The sequence below is a fragment of the Aulonocara sp. 'chitande type north' Nkhata Bay genome, linkage group LG16 (assembly GCF_057382095.1).
Source record: "Aulonocara sp. 'chitande type north' Nkhata Bay isolate Kocher_YH1m ecotype deep benthic linkage group LG16, A_spYH_male_GT1.1, whole genome shotgun sequence".
NCBI classification, from domain to species: domain Eukaryota; kingdom Metazoa; phylum Chordata; class Actinopteri; order Cichliformes; family Cichlidae; genus Aulonocara; species Aulonocara sp. 'chitande type north' Nkhata Bay.
The window spans coordinates 13,701,605-13,726,566 of NC_141359.1; the positions used below are offsets into that span (position 1 = coordinate 13,701,605).

A 24,962-nucleotide genomic window follows, 5' to 3' on the forward strand; every position below is an offset into this window, starting at 1 on the left:
TTTATGTTTAATGTAAAAATAAATGCAGCCCTTTTTCTACAATTCCCCTGTGGGAGAGGAGCTTTCTTTCTTTTACCTTTCTTTGTCAGACACAACGCAGAAACACACCGGTTACACTAACATCTTGTAAGACAGTCTCTGTGATATTATCCTCAGAATATGTTAGATGAAAGAGATCCAAAAGAGAGATACAACTCAAACACACGCACCTATTACAAGTCCTACAGTGAGTTTCAGTATCAAACCAATGAAACCAACAAAAATCAGCTTCTCACTCTCTTTTAATTTTTATGGAATAATGTTTTGTCTTCACTCTCTGCTCCCCACATGTTTAAAACAAAGAAAACTTCACATACACTACTGTGCAATAGTCTTGAGCTCCCCCTGATTTCTTTATATTTTGCCTACAATGAGCCTGACTTTAGTCATCTGTAGTCAAGTGGTCTGAAAAGAAAGACATTGGCTGCCTTTTCTATCATATTCAGTTCAGTCTTTGTGCCTGACCATTTACAGAGAAATGTCTTTGTTTGTTATCGTTTTTCCCTAAACCGCTTAACACTGACCTATGAATCATTCAAGCATTTTAAAAAAGCACTGAACTTATGAGATACATCACTATTGGGTCTACACAAAACAGGCAACCTAAGACAGAACCCATTTTAAATTATATCTTTAGTCACTTTGTTACTAGCAACCTGTTAAAAAAACATACAATGTATGTAATACATGTGTGTAATGTATCCTATTTCTTTGGTTGAATCTACAAAAAAGGAGTTGGCATAAAATAGTATTCCTGCACCAACAACGCATGTTTCAGCATGGTGTGCAGTGCATCCTCAAAAAATAAGAAGTGGTAGGCATGAAAAAAAATCCAACTGTAGTAGACGAGGAGTATATGACTCATGAGAGGGGGAAAAAATACAGTAAGACCCAACACAGTACCTGAGAGATGCATCTGGACCTTCAGTTTACAACCTGGGTTATAATAAAACTGTAAACTGTGCAAACTGTTTTTACTCACTTGGAGTTTAGGTGGGTTACACAAAGTTGGGATGCACAGTCAGCCAAGAGTAGATGTCATTAGATATGTTATCAAACAGACACAGGAGCTAAGGACATTTAGTGATGGGGACAGGATTGGCAGTAAAACAGGTATCAGCCACCAAAAATAATAAATCTAATATTTTCTATTAATTCTATTTTTTATATGATATTCGTTTGTTTCAGACAGTTGTTCCAACAAGGAACTTAAACTCCTGCACTCTTAGCAAACACGGCTAAATTTTTTGATTTATAAAAAACACTAGAGCTGTACTTCTTCTGCTTCCTCAGTAGGTTGGTAAGTTTGTGTTACTGTGTCACTAAGGTGCTAGTTTTTGTTATTTCAGTAAGTATCCTGTGCCAGTACCCTCACTTCTTGTACTCTTGTTGAAACGACAGCTACATTTTTTAGCTTATTCTTTCTCATCCTTGTTGACTGGTGCCACACAAACAATGCTCCTCTGAAGGCTTTTGAATCTAAAATTTAAGAGAAGGTGAACTACAACTTTACTTTTACACTTGAATATATTATTTATTTTATCACTCCATTCCATCACTTTAAGCGTGAGCCTGGAAGCTGAAATAGACAAGGGACAGTGGAGATTTGGGATTTCACGAGTGTGCAGTTAGAGAAGAGGTGAAAGCACTGCCATGGCTTTATTGTCTTTAAGAATTCAAACATAGGTCAAACTTGTGATATTTGTTACTGTCTTTAAAAAAACAAAACAAAAAAACACTGTCACATTTCCAAGTGTGATCACCTTTTGTACAATTAACCCAAATGTGTGTGATAACCTGTGTGCATGCATGTGTGTACCTCTCTTGCAGTTCCTGGTCACTTAAATGTAGTTGTTCCTTTAGAGTCTGGTATCTGTCCCACCTCAGCAGCCTGGTCCCATCATACAGATCTATCTCCCTGTCATGGAGTAACCTGGGGCAAGAAAATAAAATCTGAGAAATGAGCTGAGTGGTGTGTGTTTGTTTGTTATTTTACAGCACCGGCTTCCTTTATTAAGAAACTGAAACAATAAGAAATACATTAAAGCAGAACCTTAGCTGCTGTGGAGCGTTCTGAAAGGAGAACACAGAGTACAGATGGCACAGATAACAGAAAACCCAATATCAACAGAGCATTTGGAAAATATCACAGCAGCTACATCCAGGAAATGAGCCAAAGCACCTGGATAGTACAGCCAAGGTTCCCAGGTTGACTCTGTGTATGCCGTCGAGAAGCAGCAGCTTGCCCTCCATGGCAGCAGTGACCAGTGGAGATGGCCTCCATGCTGTGTCCCCATTTGGGAGCGTGTACCTCTGTTGGAGAAGGTCCCTGACTGTCATGTCCTGGGAATCAAACACAATGGAGGGAGGTGTGTGATAAAGGCAAGAAAGTGGGAGATGGAAAATGAACAGCAGAGACAGATGTGTACAGCAGGTTGGCAGAGCAAAAAAGATCTAAAAATAGTCAGAAGTGATTCTGTCTGCGATTGCGTTTAGTAACTGTGAAGACAAGATGACAAATGCACCAGCTTTCCATTTTTCCCTCCTTTAACTCTGTTCCCAGATGGTTTGGCCCAGCTGCTAAATGCAATATCTCTACTTTACAGATAACACTGTCTGTTAAGCAAGACTGTCATATTCACTATCATGCTGCCATGTCATGGTAAAGACAGGGGGTAGACGAGGGAGGACAAGTGCAGAATTTGTTCTAGGCAGTGATTACTGCAATCCTAACAGCTTCACAGCAACATACTACTCATTGCTTTCTTGAATTAAAGAGAATTAGGTACAGCTGTAACAGCAGCTGGTATGAGAGAGCTTCATTTTGTCACAATATCAAGTTCAAACATTAAAAGACTCAGAGGAAGTGTCATTTGTCCTAGATCTGGTGACATTTATCATTTCTACGCATCATAAACCCCTCAAGTCCTGTCTATTATTTTCACATTTTTATCTAACAGAACAGACAGTGATGCATTCAGTGAGAGCTCCAACAAGTAAGCCACACTGATAAACATGGGACATAACAATACTATATCTCCCCATCACCAGGCTGGAGTGAAAGCCTGAAAGCCTTATAATAAATCAGAGAGACTGGTGCTATTGAACCAGGTTAATTTTTTTTTAAATGTCATCAAAAAAAAAAACATCAACAGTGCCCATGCGAAGGATGGTATTCTATACATATGCTCTTTAAAAGATTTTCTGCAAACTGTTTTATGACGATCCTGATGAAGGTCATGAGTCAACCCTCCCCCCCCCCCCCCCCCCCCCGCCCACACACACACACACACACTCAGCTTGTTGAAGGACACAATCTATATTCTGTTCTCTAGCCTGACATGTCACTTTGCTTTCCCAAAAATGGGGTTTTCAGAGTTGACCAGATGAATTGTGTGGTGAAGGATTCCACAATTCCCGCAGCACAGGTCACCCCTGACCTCAGCTAGCTAAGAATAGCAGCTACATGATGCATTCATACATACAGAGCTGCAGCACACCCGCTTCCTTCACAATTATCACCGAGCTGACTACATTCCACACACACACATATTGCACACATGCACTGTACACTCATTCAAAATTCTAAAAGCAATAAAAAAATCAAAATAAATGAACCAACTGAGCATGCACTTCAACTTGTGCTTTTCCCTATTTTCTCTCATATATACATATTGCTCAAAAAATTTACACGAACACTTTTTCATCAGAGAACAGCATCAAGTCCATTAAAATTCTGGGATTTTGATCTGATTGGTTAGGTATCGGGATGATGCCCTGGTCCAGATCTGGGTGGGCACCATCCATCATCTCAGAAGGCCAGAACAGCTCCAATATAAGATACATAAGCATTATATTTACCTGTCAATCATGCAAAGTTAATCTAGTAAAGTCCAAATTTTTAAATATGAAGCTGGAAATTAGCATAACAGAGCCACTTAAATCTAAGAAGACTTTTAATAAAATACCCTCATAGCAACATTTGCTTGCCTCTCCACCCTACTGGTTGGGGTTCTCTATGGCAGTATCACACTGGGGCCTACACATTCCAGAGAAATAACTGACGCAACAGTTAAATGAATAAGCAATCTCATGCTGAGTGTGCACGGTCATGCCGGGCTGTGCCAAGGTGCAAAAGCATCTGGACATCAGTGCCAGAGTATAAATTGTTGTTAACAAAATGCTGTGTCCGCATGTAGTGCTGGGAGCCCAAGGTAGACAGAACAGTGCTACACCCTCTTCATGACATATCTGAGTTATCTGAGCCACTGGTAATAATATTTTTCCCTGACATTATAAATACATTATTAGATTAGCATATATTTACTGCCTAAGTGATACTGCTTTAATTTGCAAACTAAGACAGATATATACATGATGCACAGAAGTATCTGTAAAAAGAAATACTGCAAAATCTTTTACAATGTAGGTCAAAGGGATGACAGATGGTGAAAGATATGACTGTGGCATTAATTATTCGGGGTCTGTGACGCAAATGTTTGGTGGTTACATTCGTACTTCCCCTCATGCTCTGCAGACAACTCAAAACTTCAGAAATAATCATATTTTTGAACATTTTAAAGACCAGACGTTTTTACCTGGTAGAGCATGACAGGCTCCATGCTGTAACCCAGCATCTCAGCAAACTCTCTGGCAATCACCGACTTGCCGCAACCCTAGAAATAAAAGAAGGTATTCGTTATTAAAATCAGATTCACTATGTGCATTGTATGTGTATATGTATATCAAGTGTTAGCCACCTTAGGTCCTATCAGACATATGTCCTTAACCATGTGCGACTGTATCATCTCGGCCAACAACTGGGAGTGGCTTGGTGTATGAATGTAGGTGGGACTGCTTTTGGGTGGACGTGGCTCCTTAACGCCTGCTGGAACCTGAAGTTTCATAAACAGGAGAAACAAGCATGAAGGAGGCAAACAACAGCAGCGGCATCTGGTGAAGCCTGACATTTTACCCTGTGTGGGAAGAAAAAAAAAAGTAAAAAAGAAAGTAAAAATATGTTTAGCTCCCTTTATGGTTACTTTCTTATGACTGGCTGCCCCTCACAGACAAGTTTGCACAGCTGGTGTGCAGAGTTTTGTGCTTGCAGCCAGCACTGTGTGCATATTAAGGATGTTTCCCTTTATTGACTTAGTACAAAAACTAGAAAAAACACACATACCACTCCCTCAGTGGGTGAGAGTGGTATGTGTGTGATGGTTTATATCGATATTTTGGTTTTGCTGCCCCCAGACTTGGGTCATTCCACCACGGTCATCCAGACATCACCTGGAGTGGCTCTGTGCCCCACAGATTAAGAACCACTGCCCTAAACAAACCCGTGATTCACAGATTCACGGCCGAACAGCTGGAAACAAAATTCATTATTTTTTAAGAACTCTGCGTTAAACAAGCAAAAAAAACCCCACTACATATTAGGAGCCAACACAGTTCCTGCCACACATGAAGAAAGTGCAGCCTCAAAGAGTTAACCAGAGTGATATCATTTGTTTACCTGCAGGATCCACACCACTATTTTTAGTAGTCTGAAAGGATGTCTGTTTTTCCAAACACTATGCAGTAACATTCACACGCACTGCTGCTTTTTTATCTAACATGAAAAATTAATGACTGATAAACATGTTGCCTTAACAAAATTTACATTCAGCTACAGAGTGTCAGTGAGAGATAAGACGGTCAAGCTACTGATACAGTGTGTCTGCCTGTCTGTCCGTGTGTGGTCTGCGACGTGATAATGGGCATCTCTATAAAAGGATGACTTAATCACTCTGCATGTTTTTTGATTCATAATGAAGCCTAATGCTTGCACTCATTAGGATCGATTACACTATAGATTTGCTTTATGCATTTTTTTTATACATTAAATGCTTTTTATTGTTAATGTTTGAATGGACTAATGAAAATTTAATACAGTGACTTTTATCTGAAAAATGCAGGATGGGTTTTCTGCAAAATCTAACCCGTCAATGCAACGCTTCAGTGACTCTCACATTGTCAAACGTGAGAAACGCTAGCTAACAGTTGCTTAGTAAATGAGCCTGCTAATCATAAATATCAATAATGACTAACTGTGACTATTGTAAACGACTCACGACTCCAGCTAGCACAGAAAAATTACACAGTATCTTAAGAAAAAAAACCCCAGTGAAATAAGTACATAAGGCTGGCTAATTTAAGACTGACACATAGTTGTAATGAATTTGACCAAATTATAAGCCATATCAATGTTGTACGATTTGTGTTAGTCAGAGCTGGCTGGCTAACCGCGTAATATGTATGCTAACCTTGCCAGACAGTTAAATCTGCACAGCGTGCAAACTAGACTTTAGCTTAAATGTTTACTGCAAACGGTGACCAAAAAATAAAACCAACAAGGACGTATTTAAAACTGCTGTTCCTTTGATGACCACTTGAGGTCAGCTCCAAAGACACTAATCTCCACTGACTCACATATCAAAATGCTCAACTTTACAGCAGAAATACAGTATGTCTATGTCATGGTATTAAAAGAAATGGTATTTAAAAAAAGAAGAAAAAATTGCTATCTTGAAATTAGGGTGTTTTTTTCTTCACTCATTGTATTAAGGTCTAAAGGTTGGTCTTGATGCATACTCAATTTGGCCGTAGCGTTTTCAGTGGGAGAAACATTTCGTCACTCATCCAAGTGACGTCTTCAGTCTCAGCTGACCACTGATCTTTGACCACTGATCTTTGACCACTGATCTTTGGCAGAGTCATTTACATGAAATGGGAAAGACCATCTCTGAAATGAGGAGGGGGCCTAAGTGTACATCTTTTCCCATCTTACTTTGCCGTGATTGCAGCCATTCCCCAACTCTCTGTGAATGGTACTCATTGCCATCAATCAATGATCACTGATCAATGGTCTTTGATGAGTGGTTATGACAATTTGCAGATCAAGGAACTGACCTCACATCCCACTGTTCATTCAGTGGGCTAGATTTGTGCAAATGTGCTGTTTATAAAGTTGGGAAAACCTGCAGTCAGCTGAGACCGAAGAAGTCACTTGGATGATGACGCAGCGTTTCTCCCACTGAAAACGCTACATCCAGAATCAGTCTTTTGGGGTCTAAAGGTTGGGTAATAATTGCGCTGTCCACAGAGGTTGCTTGACTTTATGTGTTCTGCTCGTCCCTCTGGAGCATCTTTGAAATGCTTATTTGAAGAAATACAACTTGATTTGTTTATGTCTAATTAGTGAATTAAATTATATCCTTCATTGATTTGTAACATCGTGATACTAATTGGTTATCTGTGTCTTTGCAATGATCCCAACTTGCAAACCAAGCTGGTTAGCTGATAAGCTACAGTCCAATAAACAAGAAGGCAACTACCACACCTCTAAATTCAAGGCTTCAAAATAAAAGTTCACAAAGCAGTGGGCGATGTCATGCTGGCTATGTCTGTCTTTTATATGTAGTCTATGGTGTACACCCAGACTGCTGGTACCTGAAAGGTGATGTCTTTGTCCACTACATGTAAAGTGATGTCTGCATGGCCTTCTACATCTTTTGCCGTGGACACACTCAAAATGGTGGTGGGTGCTGGCTGACGATGACCATCCAGAAGCTCAAATCGCTGTGAAAGAATGCATATAAAGCAAAACTGATGCCTTCAATCAACCATATGATGTTCAGGTTATATCAAGCATGCACCTGAGGTAAAACCATATACAGACACTTTAACATCACATCTTGACTTACACTGAGTACACCCTCAACAGCAGTGCGACCGTCCTTGCCCAACATACTGTTATATGGATAAAGCCTATGGAGCAGTTGCTGGGAGGATAGCATTGGGAAAGAGTTCTGGAAAAGGACAGAAAAGTCACACAGGCACTAGTAACTTTAAAACAAATTCTCCTTTAAATTTTTGGCTTTCATTTTTCTATCTCGCTCCTGTCTCACCAGGACATGAAGGACAGGAAGCAGGTTGTCCACAGGAAAGTCAGGAAGGCCTAGGCTGGATGATTCCTGGGAGCATAGCGTAGTAGCTAGTGAGAGCAGCTGGGAAACTCTGACACACAGGAAACAACACAATACTGCATGAAGACACAGACCATCAAAGAATACTCGCACTTCAGTATGCATCTACCTAAATGTACCTTTCTGCAGCGACATTTGGTCCTGCTGAGTACAGCAACTCCAACTGGTCCTGAAAATATACAGAAGAAAACAAGACTTAAATATCCTCAAAGTCTCACAAATTTACCGCAGAACACTGTTGGCTGAGAGGCCAGAGAGAAAGAAAACAAAAGCTCAATACTTAAATTCCAGAACAAATCCAAAACTAATATATCCTCTAGTATTATCGCTAATTTTCTTCAGTATAATAACATTTCAGTATGTTGTACAAAGTGTGTTATGTTTATTATCAGAGTGCATAAAAGGAAAATTTGTATCGGTTCGTCTCTTTCTCCCCCACAGCCACACCTTTCTTATCTTATTGAAGCTTTCAGATCTTATTGAAGCTTTCAGCTTGCAGATTACTTTCTTTTAAGTAATCCATAAATTCCTGGATTGACCTTGAATGGTAGGTAATAGACGTCTCTAGCCTGGAAGCGAGAGCGGAGAGGAGGATCCAGCGGATTGCCTTTGTACTTGGGTACAGGAAGACCAAGCGCGATGACCCGAAAGTCCTCGCTTACGCGGACAATCTTCCAGCTGTCCAGCTCTTCTTTGGTGTGCTCCTGAAATGCATCAAGGTAAGAAATGGCCTATAACTTTCTTTCATCTCACACATTTGATATTAAATGCTATTTTTATCCAAAAGGCTGCAGCTCCAAAGCTCCATGTGACAAGTACAGACTCTGAATGTCGCACAGCAGCAGGATTTATAGCAACAGCATTTTTTTCCCTCAAAACACAACAAGAGCACTGTAGGAGTAGTGTGGAAATTCACTGCTTAAGTGGGAATTTACATATAGACATGACTCCATAAACAACAGCCAGCATTATAAAAAATAATAACAGCGCCCCCTGAGGCTCCCAGTAGATGAACCTGTGCTAGAAATGTGAAAATCCGAGGTAATATCCTTCTTGAGTTATCGCATTTTCACCTTGACCTGGAAGTTAAGATGACCAATATTTGAACGTGTCTGACATTTTTAGTGAATGCACCTAAGTGTCAATTTGAAAATCGTATGTCGCCTTGATCTTGAATTATCATGTTCACAAACTTGGGTGCCCACACTGCCCAGGGATTCGTCCAGCGTGGCAACAATAGCCCATCAAACTTTTACAGCTGAGGGGTTAAAAAAAGTTAATGCCTCAGCTGTTGTTACCTAAAAAGATTAGTCCCATGTGTAAGTTCTAGTTTAGAAATTAGCCGTGGGAAGTGTTTGACTTGTGCAGGCGAGTGTGCTGCTCTGACCTGCAGCAGCTTGTCATAACGCTCCGCTGACATGAGGAAGCGGCCATCCTCCAGCTGCATCTCTCGATTCTCCAGCAGGTTGTTAAGAACAGGCAGGACGTTCCTCTCAGCTTTCTCCAGCCCCTCCAGGACCAGGACTCGGCCTCTTATTGCGGCCCTTACAGCACACTAGGAAAAAGCATTAAAAGTCAAGACAAAGCGATGAAGTCAATCAATACTTCAGAAATAATAGGAGAGGAAGGGGAAGGATGTTGTAAACTCTTCCAACACATGATGAGTTTTGCCTCAGGTCAAATCTGTCGCTCCACTGTACAGGATGACCTCTGATCTCTGGGCTAAAAGCTTTTGTACAGACAGGGAATCTGACCTTCCACCAGTCCTCATTGTGCATACTCTATATAAGACAGTATAAGCTTCCGATAAAGCTTTTCCTGAGGTTGTCCTCATCTGTGTTTGTCCTCCAAGCTACTCAGAAACTTTCAAACCAGTCTCTGCTGTTTTAAGAACCTCTATTTTCTCCCACCAAATGTGGGATAAAACATCTCAAGTTTATACAGTGTGTGTGCAAATGCATGTGTCTGCGCACATTTCTGCAGAAATCAAAAAGCACGTCTGACGTCAAGAGGCAGGAAACTTTAGCTGTCTGGGTGGACCGCAGAGCGAGCGGCTATGTAATTAGGTTAACATGTAAATGCGTGGCAGGTTGTGTGGGAAGCAGAGCCATAAAACTATAGTGAGGACCAGATGCTCTATATTTAACTCTTGATCCATTTTCGGCACCAACGCTGTAATCAGATAATTGTTAGAAATGTAAATGACGCAGGATGTAGAGTAGGAGAGAGAGAAAGAGAGAGGCAGGGAAGCACAGAGGGGCCTTGTGCTATATGTCTGACACCAGCCATGCGGAAAAAAAGAAAACATCCCACCAAATGCTTTTAGCCACTTAGAAATGTTAGAAATGTCACAGAACAGTGAATGTGTAATATTAATGTAGCTAGAACTATTAAAAAAAAAGAAAAAAAAGAGTTAAAAGTCTACAGAGACATCACTTCCTATAACATCTCTTTGTGTTATATGTGATGTTTCATTTTTTTTCATAATGCTATGTGTATGAATCAAAAAGCTTCTGTTCCTAATTTACCTACTTCATGCACATACAGAAGCATGTTTTCCCCAATGTGTTTGCAGGTCACAACATAGACTGTATACAAACGCTAGATGCAGCATCAGGTACGTCCAAGTTCATTAAACCTGCATTCTTTGAAATGACCAGTAAAGGGCAACTACCTAGTGGCAATTTCTCTAGTGATTTATGACCTCAGTAAGTATTTTCCTAATAGATTTATTGTCAGTAGTTTCCAGTCTTAATGAATGCAATATGATGTTCATAGTACGCTGTATTTTGAATAAGAAAAGACTACAAAGAAGGGAATCCTTCAGAGCTTGTGACTGAAAAGTCGCTACTACACAAGTGTGCAGTCTGCTCATTTTCTCAGACAGGTCTACCTATGCCCATCATGTCACATCAGTTTAAAAAACAATAAAACAAACCAGAATGGCGATGGCAAACACAAACTCTTAAGTTGAGACTTTCAAAACAAGAGTCCACAAACCAAAATGGGTCAAGACTCCAGTTAACAAGGGTCCAAAACCATTTTAAGCTTTAATGGTAGGTTGAGAACCTAAAAAAGAACAAATTTAACACAACTCAAGCTGAAAATAAATTTGAATGATTTTTTTAATAAATGGCCTAGCATGATATAAAAAAAGTTTTAAAAAATCAACCCTAGATAATATTTTTAATGTCACATAATATCCAATAAAATAATTTTAAATGTCCCACAAACCAGATTTTTAGAGTCTGATGTCTTCAGGCTCTGCTCTTGTTCCAGAACCTTTCAAATTAAATCAATTAGACTGCTTGAGTCCTGAACAAAAAGGTTTTCCATTATTTCCGGATTTTTGGCTTCTAATTTGACAACAAACCTCTATTTATTCTGTGGTAATTCAGCCACAGCAGTGAGTTTTGTTTCCCCCATGGGGCCAGCCCTTTAACTTTAACTAGTGGAAATAAGAGAATCCAGTTTTCTTGTGGATACCTTTGAATTATTTTTATATTTAATTATAACTACATGTGATATTTAATTGCAAGTTTTTTTGTTTTTGTTTAATTTTTTGTGTTGGAAAAAATTTTGTACTTTAAAAAGACTTTTCCAACATGTAACTCTGCCTAGAAAGTGTAGAAAGTGCATCCTGTCAAATGATTTCAGCACAGCTGTACGTTTGGGTTCAGATTCAGCTCCAGTGGAGGTGGAAGGCTTTTTATTACTGTAATAGAGACTTATTTGTAGACTGGGTTTGAGGTAAGCTGCCTTACATAAGAGCCAGCTAAATGAAGAAGGGTGACTGGGAAATGTCAAAAATATAACAAGCATGCGATTACATCCATGTGACTCCTTCATGCATACTTTGAGGGTAGGGTGATGCTTGGAATGAAGGAGGAAGGGTGAAAAAAAGAAAAAAAAAGAAAAAAGACCAAGAACCAGAGATAGAAAATGAAGTGGAAGGATGGGAGGGGAGGGACAGCTTAAGCTCAGGGACTGACACGTTAAGCCTGAATATAGGGCTCCAAATCAGCACAGACCCCTGAGGAATACTTGGATGTTCTAGTTAACACACAAACGCACACCTCCTACAAAACTATTCTCAAAGAGAAAAGCTCTCTAATTTGCACCCACACATCTCCAGTCCATAAAACAAATGTTGGAAAATATAATATGTACACAGTGTTATTGCACCAGACACATGGCACAGGACTCATAATCCACAACATCCCAACAACATAAAACCTTTCCACTGGACGTTTGAATGTAGGAAAGCCCACAAATAAGCAATCTTTCACCCCATTTATTAACATCAATAATGCTGTTTCTATGGAAACAATGGACAATGTTTTGATTTAGATAAAGAGGTGGGAGGAAGATGAGCCTCAGGCAGAGGAAGTTGGATGAGTTGGCTAGCTTTTCTTGTTCCAGGGAAAGATGTGCACTGATAGAAACAAAACTATTAAAGTCATTAAGGGATGAAGACTGTTTAATCAAACAACTTGATCATGCATATTTTTCACAAATGGTTATTCCCAGTTTCAGTTTGTGTCTATGGTTAAATGATTTTCCATGAAAACTCTCAAAACTGATTTTCTAATGTTCTAACAGAGCAGATGATCCGACTATACAATGCTACCTTACTTAAGTTACGGGGAAGTGTTGCAGCCCTAATCCAGGGTTTGAGTCCATGTTTGGTTTATCACTGAACCAGTGATACAAGTGAATATGCAGATATTCATAAAACAGTTACAGCATTTTCAACAACTCTGTTGGAGCTTTGATGGACTGGCGACCTGTCCAACAGCCTTTTGTGCTACGGATTGGTAGCCACTAAAATATAGCAGTTTCCTTTATGAACTTGACCATTTATCTACATTACATGCACATCTATGATTCAGAATCACCAGTTAACCTATCATTCATGTCTTTGGACTGTGGGAGAGCGCTAGAGCACCCAGAGGAAACCCAAGTAGGCACAAGGAGAACGTGCAAACTCCACACAGAAAAGCTCAGCCAGCCGCTGGGTTTGAACCAGGAAACCTCTTGCTATGAGTACTAGTTACTTCATAGCAAACCTAGGAAAATAGGTGGATAGACATATGGATAACAGTTAAAAATTTCAGCATGACTTCAGCATCCCTTCCATATCCAGTCATATAAAAGGACCAATGCTGGAAGAAAATTCCCTCAACATGACTAAATGCTGTTAATTTCAACTAATGAAGAGTGTGTGTTGGGACTACTTCCTATTTCAGTACATTGTGTTGACAATTATAAAATGTGAAAAATAAACTTAAATTGAACATATTAATAAAGTACCTAGTATCTCAAATCCAATCATTTGCCCCAGTTGTTATATGTAATTTAGGCATTTTGTCATGGTAAACAAACCCAGGTTGTAAGATTTACAACGGCTGTTGAAACTGATTCTACTCTCATCAGAGAGTACAAAGCTCCGAATTCATGAGTTATTTTTCAAAGGCGTCTTGATTCTATTAATGCTAAAGCTTGGGGAAGGGGAATCATAGCTGCACTGGTAAAATATGGAGGAGTGCACTGATGCATGCTATTTCTATAACTGCCCAATAAACAGTTAAGCTGTATTAGCCTGAGGTCATGCTAATAATAACATAGTCAACCTGGTACCTTCTACATTAAGGTGCCCACAACGGCCCGGTGTCGAGGCCAGCCAAACATCTTTATTGTAGGTCACACCTGTTTTAATCTCTTAATTTCCTGTCATCTCTCTACTGACAGACTCAAATAAAAGCTTAGTTCATGCAGAAGACGCTACTGATAACAGTCAATATTGCTTCTAGTGTTTGTTTAGTGTGGCACACCAAAGCACCTTTTCCCTCTTAAATTTGCTTACAGTTGTGTGTGACATCTAAAAATAGTCTATTCCTCTTATCTGGACTACATTGTACGCATGAATGTTGGATTGCTTTGGTTATGAAAAATAAAAAACAAGTCTGGTTTTATAGAAGTCACGTTATGGGATAAGAGCTCTTTTTTCCCCACGGTCTACACCCTGAGTAAATCCTTTACTGATAAGTTTGGTCTCTGTCACCAGTTTCAAGTCACTGATTATAATATGACTTTCATTGTCTAAACCATGGTCCAGGGATATATATACACACACATATAACAATTGTTGTAATCCTATATAATTTTGATATTTTTTTCCACAGGTAGTTCACAGAGCCGAGGTCATAAATCACTAGAGTGTACAGAGCTGTTTATACTTCATTCACATTGAGACCTTCTGGTAAAATATCTTTTTAAATTTCTGCTCTGTAAGTATCCCTTAACTGGATGCCCCATTCTCTAATTATTTTTTTCTTGTAAGTTGATCAAATGTCTTAAAACATTTTCCCTCTATGAGTGGAGTGGTCTGGAAGAGCCACAGGCAAACATTTTATAATGAAATTGCATTGTGTCACATAGATGGAACCCTGCCATTCAATTTAGTAAAAGGAGTCACAAGCATCAAAATGATAAACTTAACAAAATCTGCTGGAGGTGAACAAAACTACCACGTCAGCAGTGTGAAGGCACTAATGGCTGATTTGTGCTGGAACACAAACAAGCTGCCTCGCTTTATCAAACCATAAAACTGCTCAGTACACTGCTCATGTGTAGGAAATGCTGCTTCTTTGATGTGTTTACTCCTGATGCATTAACAAGGAACTCAATGCATATACATATTCATAAAACCACTTTCTCAGAGCACTAAGAGCAGTGAAGACAGTGGAGTAGCACTACAGTAAGTGGACTCCCTTCCAGCTGCAGTCTAATTATAAGAAAGCCTAATAAGCTGCAAGTCTGTTCCAGGAGAGCAGCTTTCTGAGTAAAGTTTAAGGAATAAATGTGCTGAAAATAAAACGTGAAAAACTTCCCCGTTTCCATGGAGCTGATGTCTGAACTGTTACACAACTGATTTATTTTTTACGCAGATGAAGCCATGTGCTAATTAGTCGTGGATAATGACATGACTGACTAAATGTTAATTAATCACAGCTTATTATCAGTTGTGACTCTTTGAAGCCCAATGCCACAGTTTAATGATCAGCCTAATCTGGATGTAACAGTGCGGCCCTTAGCGGCTGGAAACACAGTGAGATGGACCAAGGCAAGTGTAGTGGAACAAAGTATTTATTTGCTATACAGCTCTCCTTACAACAATTAACTTGTCGAGCTTCTTCACAGCACAAAAATCCATCCTCTAATGAGGACTGGCAGCCTTAAATATGTTCAGCTGTCACAGACTTAACCATTATTCCACTCTCAGGTAAATTCTTAAATCCCAACCTTCCACCACAGTATACAATATATCAATAAGAATAAATAAATACATTTTCACATTTACATATTAATAAATATTTCACACTTTAATGTTACACCAAACCCAATATTATAAAAACCCAGAAACCCAAGCACAAAAAGATTCACCACACTCTCTTTACCAATGGTCTCTCCCGGAACCTTTAAATGGTGTCTGGACCCCCGGGGAAACATTTGCCCAAACACCTTAAAGAGGACACAGGCAAGAAAGGTGAGTAATCATTATCTTACAAACACCTATTTGCCCCACTTTTATCCCTAGATTTCACACACACACTTGCATTAGTTTTCCTTACTGGTAAACCTTGATCACAATCACCATTCTTCTCTCCTGACAGACAACCACCACATTCCTTGATGAGGAGCAGCTGTGCCGGATCTGAAATAAGGCTACCAACTGATTTTAGAATTCCCAATAAATAGTCAATAAATATTTAAACTTCTTGTGTGCAAATCCATGCTTAAAGTGCAATGCTAAATAAAGTGCTTGATAAGGTGCTTTTAATAAAGTGAAAGGTGTGCTCTAAAGTGCTATACAGATAATATAATATAAATAAATGCAGTAAGGGAGTCCTCTTCCTTACACTGGACTTAGCTTTTCTTCCCATTTCATAATTCGTTTTTCTGTAGCTGTGAGACAATAAATGGAGATGGATGGAAAACACAAAGTTCTCCTTAGAGAAACTGGCCTGGATAATGAGGAACTGCTGGTTTCTATGGTTACTCAACTTACAGAGTCCACACAGAATGGAGGCATATGTTTGCCGAAAGCCTCGATCGATCAAAAAGGAGCATGGAAAGCAAGAGAATGAAATTTGGAAGAGTGCAAAACTGTGGTGAAGCAACATTTTGTGTTACTATGTTTCATGCGAGGACAAGGCGCACTCAGTTAATGTTCTACTCACACTCCAAGCTGTGTTTGCCTTCAACTGTGGTTTTAATGGTTCTGTCGTATTACACAAACACATAGCCAGAAACTCATGACTGTACATTTTTATTATTGTAATTAATGCAGAAAAAGCAATCCCAAATCTTTCAGTTGTATTTAGCACACAGGCCATGCACCTAGCATACATCCAGGCACGTGCAGAGGGGGGGGCTAGAGGGGCTTGAGCACCCGCCCCTTTCCTGATGGATGCCCAAAGTGCCCTTTTGTTGAGGCAACTTTTTTTTTTAAATTATTTAAAAAAAAATTTAGTGTGTGTGCGTGCGGAGTCCTGTCTGTGCCCCTCAACAATAATATTTAACTATTAATCACAGTTTTGCTAAATAAAAGGATCTGGCTTGCATCAGTCACATGATCACATTTAACCAATGATCGCCCTTGACGGCAGAACGCGCTGGTTACGAGCCGGGAACGAGCTCACAAAGAGCACGCGCATTTTTTGCGGTCCGGAGCTGTAGGAGAAACACAAGTTAACTCAGAGACACAGACTGATGCGACAAAACCAGTAAGTAGGTGTACAGCGTACACTGTAGTGTATAGCACCCAGGAGTATTAGCTTATTACGTACATGTTGGTAAGCTGTCTTGTTGCAACTGACGAACTGAAACAAACGAGTGTGCTGTGTGTGCAACAGCGCGACAAACATTACCTGTCCTTTTATTAACTGCACAAGTAGTGCTGGTCATAGCTGCTGGCTACCTGTGTAAGGCTGTCATGGGTCTGTAGCTCTGTCACCGTTTTAGGGAACATATTTAGTTTTAAAGTATTTAGAAACATATTTAGTTTTAAAGCAAGTTTCCGGGCTTTTCCTGCCTTTCTGGAGGGATTATATTTCACTAAAAAACGATCTAATATGCATGTCCACATAATTATGCATTATTATAATTATAATATATTAAAAACACACGCTGTATTTTAAAGAACATACATTAAGAAGCAGATTATATTAGATTTATATTTTAAATAAGACAAAATTTGGATTTTACAGCAGTAAGATTATTGTATCTCTACAGTTTAAAAATGTAATAAGCTTTCTCCCTGCACAGAGTGGATAGTGAAACAAATGGAATCATCATAATGACATTATTTCATATTTATTACTTCCCCCTCATTGCTTTATTATTATAGCTCTAGTAATAAATAATAATGTAAGGATTCTGGATCAGCACCAAGATGCCCACAGTATATACAGTATTCTGAAGAAGGTCTAAAATGTCACTGTGTGTGCGTGCATGTGTGTGTTTTATTTAGATGGATTTTTAAAAAAAAATATTACTCATGATATAATATTGTCCAGACATGCCTGGTAAGGACATGAGGAGGAAACAGTAGGAGCTGTGTGAGGCTACTAAAGGCAGTGCTATAACATTTTTCTGTCATCACTTTATTATAGATTAAGTGCAAGAGTTGTTAGGTGTGGATAATTAGATTATAGTTTATTGCAATAGCAAGTTGTGCCTTGTTCTCAGATAGACAGCAAGTGGAGAATGATATATGAAATGATGGGATGGAAGGAAGAAGAGAAGCAAAGAGTGATTCACAGTCTAGTTTATTTCTCACAGTTTTTTGTTGCCTTATGGTTCCAAGTGCTGTCACCAATCTTTGCATTTTGTTATTATTTCATGACACTTGTTTAATCAGCTACCATCTCTCCTATGGACTTTTTACTGTCTACAGTCTCAGATCAACACAGCCCTGCCCTCCAGCACTATCAGCAGCAACCCCTCAACAGCAACATTGTACCCATCAGGTAAAACATCGGCTACGTTTGCTTTGCCTTGTTGCCCATATTAGATTCTTGATGAATGTGTGTTGTTGTTATTCAGCCTGGTTCAATGTGCCCCTTTTTAACTTTGAGCACCCGCCCCTTTAAACCTCTCTGCACGGCCCTGCATACATCCAGCTGTTGTGGCAATTGATTTGGCTTTGTGATGCATAATGCACAACTAAAATAAAACAATATTTCAGAAAACACAATATTATACTTTACAGCTTTCATCAAAAATAATTCAAATGTCGATGTAAAGTGGATTTATGTCGAAGCCTGCATATTAGACTGTGTACAATCCATTAAATAAGCTTACCTGGTCTATGTAGAAGGCCGTCCCCGATCGAATCTCTCTCCTCTGTTTGAGGTCGGTCTCTGTGGTGTCCCTGGACAAAGCGACATACTCCACTTCCCGTTTAGTCAACTCCTAGTCAAGAGCAAGAGAACAAGTTTGGCTTGTTAAAAGTTAAAAGCATATTCTCTGGCTTATCTGATGCCAAATAATATGATAGAATTGTAAAAATAAATCAAATTACTATGCGTATCCTGCAAAGACACTCCTAGTCCATCGTTTATTAGAACAAACCTGGTAGAGCACAATTTACTCTTTACTTTGGTGCCGAATTTGTATAAAAGTTTCCATCGCACTATTAGAATGATACAACTTTATATTTATCTTATTAAAGCTATGCAATGTTTTAAAACTGCATTTACATTTCACTACTTTTGACTGTATGAACTTCTGCACTTTCTGAATTTTGCCACTTTGACAAATAATCGTTCTAAGGATGCTGCACTAGAATAAGACCTGTGTGGGAGTTACTGTGAGCCATGTACACATTTCCACAAAGGTCAGTGAATTTACTTTAGGCAAGCCACACGGTCAAGCTCAGCCACGATCCCTGAAAATCAGCAAGTGCTTAGTTACTCCACATCTGCAAGTCGCTTTGCAACCAAAGCCAAAACTATGGCATCTACAATACTGAACCGCAGTTCCATCTTCCATATCACGGTAATGTTTAATGATTGTTTAGCAACAAGTGAGCAGGAAAAACATCAGAATAATGGAGTTTTTAATTTTTGTTCATGGTTCAGTCCTAATCACATGATCAAAACTGTGGTTTAAAGAAAAAAAAGAAAAAGATACTCCTCTTTTATATTGAGTGTTTCAGTGTGTAACATGGAGGACTCACAAGGTACTGCATAGCTATGGATCTTCTCAGGGGTCCTGGGGGGCCAATGAGGAACACATCCTGACCCAAAAGGTCTTTCTGCATAATCCATCGGAGGTGTTGAGCCACCGTCTGAGGTAGGGAGTCTGAAACTGGCCAAAAAAAAAAAGCAAAAAGGAAACGTTTTATGCTGACATACCTATAGGCTTTGTTGTGACATACACACACAGAAGATTACCTACTGTGTTTCACAGGAACAAGCTCTGGATTCTGGGGTGGCTTGAGTTTGTAAGTGATCTCACCAATCTTCACTGTGTCACCTGTAAAGGAACAGGATGACCAATGCATGCAAGATGGTTTTTGACAGACAAGTCAAGTCATAATCACAACAGTAGAGTTGATTTTATATTCACATTAGTGTTAGTCTTTGATGAAGGTACAATAAAAAATAAAGATATAAAAAAAAAACACTTCTCAAACAGTTTCGGTTTAACAATATGGTTTTATTAGATTTGCAAATCACTGCATTCTGTTTTTATTCAAATTTTACAGTGTCACAATCTTTTTGGAAACTGTTCACTTACTTAACTTTTGACTTGCATAAGTTTCAAGTATATAAAAGGCAGCTGACTCAGGGGTATGAATCAGTGTTGTGCACTGTGTTGTCCCCCTCCCCCTGGCAAGACTGTCCTATGTTGGTAATAATGTAGTAAGGTTCCAGAAAACCTGGTGCGAATCCCTGGACAGATCTGTGGTGCATCTCAGGGTGAACATAGAGACAGGCAACAGTTCACACTCTTGCATGATCTAATAATTATTTGTCTTTCCTGAAGTTTGCTCTCAAACTTAAGATTTACTCTCCCAGAATGGAATTAAGCTGCTTCTGCTCAGCTCTGCTGAGAATCAATAAAGCAATGGTCGGGACTTCCAGTCAATCAATCAATAAATAAATTAAAACATGATTATAGAAATCAAAATCTTATTTGGTTTTCATATATCCTATTTTCAGTGATATCAACTTTAATAGCAGAAAATTAACTAGGCATATAATTATTTTTTCTCTCTTTTTTGCCATATTTTTCAAGTATCCTTCGTGAAGCCTGGAGAACTATTCCTGAAGACTATTTAAAGAATTTACATGAAAGTTGCCCAAGAGAGTTATGGCTAATGAATGAAGGTGATCATACACACTTTGGTTTTGCCTTAAATACTGTCTGTATAATTTCCTTTCCCATTTTCCTATCAAATTTCTAAAGAAATGAGCGGCAGCCCAGGACTTTTGCACAGCACTGTAAATATAAAATTGAGTTATTTGTATTAACTATTACAAAAGGTTGATATTAAGATGCAAGTTTCAGCTTCAGGTTTAATTAGCATACATCGTTAACTAAGATTTTGATGTAAATCAGGTTTTAAAAGGTGTCCGGAAAAAAAACAATACATTTAAAATGGTGTTTGGAACTAAATGTGACAGAAGTATTGCGGTTATTTCAGCATGCTCCAGTTTAAAGAGCAACACGTGTGTTATACGTGGCTAAGTACCATGTTCCAACCTTTCACCTAGTGCAAGGTAAATGCATCGACTGTCTCACTAGATCACTTCTCACTTCAGATGCTGAGCTTACACCGTTTTCCTCTACGTGGAACAAACTATATATTCAACAGTATTTTTGCTACCAAGGAGCCACCGCAGTGTGATTCCTGCCCCATTAGACAACAGCTATTTATTTAGCCAGTTAGCTGTCACCAGACACATGTGTTCCTATTTCCAGCTGAAAACAAACTGAAAACACCTGTTCACTGGCTGTATACGTGGCATTACAACTTAAATGAAACAATGAAATGAAACAAGTGAAATGGCATTACAACTTAAAGGCCGGTTACCTGAGGCTGTGTTCAGAAGTTTGACCTCATGAGTTCTGAACATCCAGCCGTCTCTTCCCAGGACACAACCCAAAATATACCGCACCCTTCTTGCAGCAACAGCCGCAGCTGTGCCGCCACATAAAATTTGGGAGTGCATGTTCAAAATGTCTACGTTATCATACAAAACCTAACAATGAAAAAAATTAGCAGGCTGTCTTTTAAAACGGTCTGACCCGCGGCCTTATTCCCATTTCACAACAAGCGTCAGCTCATTTTTTCGGAGTCGGAAATAAATAACAGAAGGACCAAATGGTCCGACAAACAAGTCTTCCGTGGGAATACCATTTTAATTGAAAAGTGTTCCGTTCGCGCCGATAATTTTTGCAATATTACTAAGATTATGTTGTTTAAAAAAAGCATAGTTTTGTTTAGTAATATTTTAGGTTATTAATTTTGCACCTGGTTGTTTCAACTGGCTTTGGCTAATAAAGAAGGCTACAAATATTGTTTATTGAAAATAACATTTTTTTGTCTTTTGGAATATGTTATGCCCAAATAACTCTTTACAATATATTCTAATTTTAGTGGCTTTATTAATCTGAATCTATTCATTTATTTGCTGATTCTGCTGTCCCCTCTTCAAATAAAATCCATTCTTGGATTCAAGTTTTTAAAGTAGAAGTGGACATAACAAATAAACACATGCTGAACCATCTAACAAGGTAAATACCAATTTAACATTGGTGATGTTAAGTGGTAAATCCTGCATGATTAACCATGCAACTCCTCCAATTCTCTAAACGTAAATTTTAAGAAATCGCTGCTAAAAATTATAGAAAGTTCTGGAAGTTCATTGTCGAGATTATCCCCAACCATTTTTGTTAACTCACAGAAATGTCCTTTTTTAAATTTATTTATTTTACTGTGGATGCATTGTATTAAAAAAAATAAAACAACATTAAAGTAGATAGTGAAAAAACAGGAACTTTTCTCTCATTTAATTATTTTTTTTTCTCTTTCTTCATCACTGTGCTGTAGTATGAATGGCTTGGAGAAGATCTTTATCAGGAGGACAAACTTTAAAATGTACCAAAATACAGTTGAAAGTACTAAATTTATCCCCTCCTTCACATTTTCCATAGACTACAAATGGGACGGATTGGAGTCTTTGCTGTCCAATTCTGGCCCCCTGGGCCTTATGTTTGAAAGCCTAGAATTAGATTATCAATATAGCATATTTAGAAACAAAACTTTACAGAAAACACAACAATAACAATATTATAACAGAACAAAATTGATCCGGGAGGAGATAGAAACCCAGCCTCAGAGAGTCTCAAGCTAGTGCACTCCTTCTGTGCCAAATCAAACACATGGCAACCCCTTGGGAGATAAGGAAACAGCCAAAGCACCTCTTTATATTTACAAAGCAAAGCACTGGCCGAAGCTGTGGCGAAGGGCAAGGGTGGCACCAGCGCCATGTGAAATATTCAATTCAATTCAATTCAATCTTTACGTCCATATTTTAAAAAGAACAATAACACAACATATAAACCATAATAAAAATGATAAAATCTTTTTTAAAATATAAAACCATAATATACATAAAAACCACAGTTACTTAAAAAGAAATCAATAAATACACAAACAACCAGTCCTTCCTCATGCTGGATGAGTAATGGGAACCACTCACTGTCTGATCTGTGAGTGCTAAAATTATACTCTTAGCCATCCAGTCGTTCTCTAAAAGTAAACATTAACTTTCTTAAAAGTGCTTTAAAAGTGCAAACACCCACAGCTACAAATATCTGCATGTTATATGATGGCCCATCGTTCACATCTGCACGTAGCTGGACTGGCCATCGGGCATACAGGGCATTTGCCTGGTGGGCCGATGGGTTTTTTATTGTTTTACTCTGATGTTTGGTGGTGGCTATGGCGGAGCTTCCACAGAGGCCAGCAGGTGGATGAGGGAAAGTGGAGGAAGGGACCCGTGGTGGCCGCCGGGTCGGCCGCGTTTCGTATTGGGCTGAAAAGGAACGCAATCTGTCCCGTACTTCAGCTAGAATGAAAAAAAGACACAAAGCTGGAGTTATTCTGTGTCTTTAGGCTGTCAGCTGCCTCTACTTCTCTCATTCTCTCTCCCTTTCTCTGCTGTTGCTACTTCAGTCACGAAACTGGCTTTTCTCTCTTGTTTGTTTATTGCCCACTTCGCGCCAGAAACAGGAAACCAGCAGTGGTTGCGCTAAACAACAGCAGCACGTTTAACCTTGATCAGCTGTTGTTAGAATTTATTAAATATTACTCTCTAGTATCAGCTGATGTTTGCTGGAGCCACAGCTGTAAAAGCTGCTGGTCATGATATGTGGTGAGAGGGAAACATGAAGATGAAAACAGGAGATGTCCTTACTGAATCATCAGAGCTGTAAAGGTGATGGAGAAACAAGTTTACCTTTTAGGTGACATGAATGAGTTGAAGGGAAGTTATAAACTGTTTCTGAGAGACAACTTACACCAGGATCCTTTTTTACGTAGCTGACAGCTGGTAACTGTGCAGGGGCGGGTCTAGCAAAGTTTTGCCAGGGGGCCAGGAAGGGCATTAACAGGGAAAAGTGGGCATAAAGAAATACTTTACTTTCTTATATTCATTTAAAATGTCTAGCTTTTAACAAATAATTATCTGAATCTTACGACCAAAGTTTTTATCAGATGTAAAATGTATAGAATTCATACATATATACCAACAAGACACTGTACATTAGTGTCACAACAGCATTTTGTTTTTATTTTATTCTTTTACCTGGTGGGCCGGTCTCGAGTCAAAATGCCCGGGCCGATTTTTTGTCCCAGTCCAGCCCTGCATCTGTACCATTACTTCAGTACAATTATGACCTTCCTCTAGGTAAAGTACATAATGTACCCTTTGTACTTGTAAGTAATGCTTAATGCTTTCAAAAAAATCCGAAATATTCGGAATTCCTCTTGGAGTTGTTGTAGGTACTCCCTCTGTAACACTGTAGTGTGTATGGTCCAGGTTACATATTTATTCTTCCTATGAAACTAAACAATGCTTTCCATAAAGCAACCTACAATATTATCATCAAACTAACGTCAAACGAAGTGTTCGGAGCTGCCAGAGAGTAACTGGAGGGGCGTGGGTTTTACTGGACTGAAATGACACGAAGAGTGGGGGAAAATCTGAGAACACTGAGAAAAAAAATCTATGCTAACTAAATCCGGACCGGCAATGATTATAGATGACGTCATTGAAACTACCCTCACAATTGTGCTCACACGTGCACACAGTTGGATTACACACATTCGCGCCCCCCCCTCGCGAGCGAGCGGTGCCGAACGAGCCCCGGCAGTTTAAATCGCTTTGACATTTATCACGTGTAACGCCAATAAGCCCGGTTCTTGAAAGAAGAGAGAGAACGTCGCGGAGGAGGAGGAGAAGGAAAGGAGCGGACAGGAGGAGGAGAGGAGAGCGGTGGGAGGACGAGGCGAGTGTGTAGTCCAATCTGTTCGGTGTGCACATGAGTGGCGTAGCGAGGCCAGTGAGCGCGAGGCAGGTTGTGAATTCCTCCACCTTCCTTCCCTAATTTCGTTTCTTTTCTCTCCGGAGCGGACGCTGAGGTCTGGGACTATGGAAGATGTCTACCCTTACAGCCGCAGCCCAGCCTGGGAGGAACTGGTTAGTAACGTTCAAAACTGGTGGAGACTTTGTTTTGAATCGCTCCGCATCCCATTCTACTTTGAGTTTTTCCAGAGAAAGGAAAACAGTGAGACGTCTTGCGTGGTCTGTTTGT

The 24,962-nt window shown here is 39.3% G+C and overlaps 2 protein-coding genes across 7 annotated transcripts in view; one reads left to right on the forward strand and one right to left on the reverse strand.

The window, feature by feature from the left end:
* Positions 1-21,430, reverse strand: part of vwa8 (von Willebrand factor A domain containing 8) — an 83,937-nt gene extending 62,507 nt beyond the window's left edge. Inside the window, exons 1-14 of the mRNA XM_086265810.1 lie at positions 21,175-21,430; positions 19,533-19,610; positions 19,312-19,442; positions 18,435-18,545; positions 9,454-9,621; positions 8,606-8,770; positions 8,186-8,235; positions 7,989-8,097; positions 7,785-7,889; positions 7,531-7,659; positions 4,800-4,934; positions 4,638-4,715; positions 2,222-2,382; positions 1,859-1,972 (exon numbers count right to left, since the gene is read on the reverse strand). Of these exons, the coding sequence (XP_086121936.1) occupies positions 1,859-1,972; positions 2,222-2,382; positions 4,638-4,715; positions 4,800-4,934; positions 7,531-7,659; positions 7,785-7,889; positions 7,989-8,097; positions 8,186-8,235; positions 8,606-8,770; positions 9,454-9,621; positions 18,435-18,545; positions 19,312-19,442; positions 19,533-19,610; positions 21,175-21,313 (1,673 nt within the window). The 5' untranslated portion in view covers positions 21,314-21,430. The remainder of the gene's footprint in view (positions 1-1,858; positions 1,973-2,221; positions 2,383-4,637; positions 4,716-4,799; positions 4,935-7,530; positions 7,660-7,784; positions 7,890-7,988; positions 8,098-8,185; positions 8,236-8,605; positions 8,771-9,453; positions 9,622-18,434; positions 18,546-19,311; positions 19,443-19,532; positions 19,611-21,174) is intronic.
* Positions 21,431-24,497: 3,067 nt separating this feature from the next.
* dgkh (diacylglycerol kinase, eta) overlaps positions 24,498-24,962 on the forward strand; it is an 80,224-nt gene continuing 79,759 nt past the window's right edge. For 5 of the 6 annotated variants that reach the window (XM_086268006.1, XM_086268013.1, XM_086268008.1 and 2 more), the window contains exon 1: positions 24,498-24,847. Coding sequence is in view for 5 of the 6 variants with exons in the window: in XM_086268013.1 (XP_086124139.1) it covers positions 24,800-24,847 (48 nt within the window). In the remaining variant the exon portion in view is untranslated. The remainder of the gene's footprint in view (positions 24,848-24,962) is intronic. The other variant, XM_086268007.1, reaches the window with a different exon arrangement.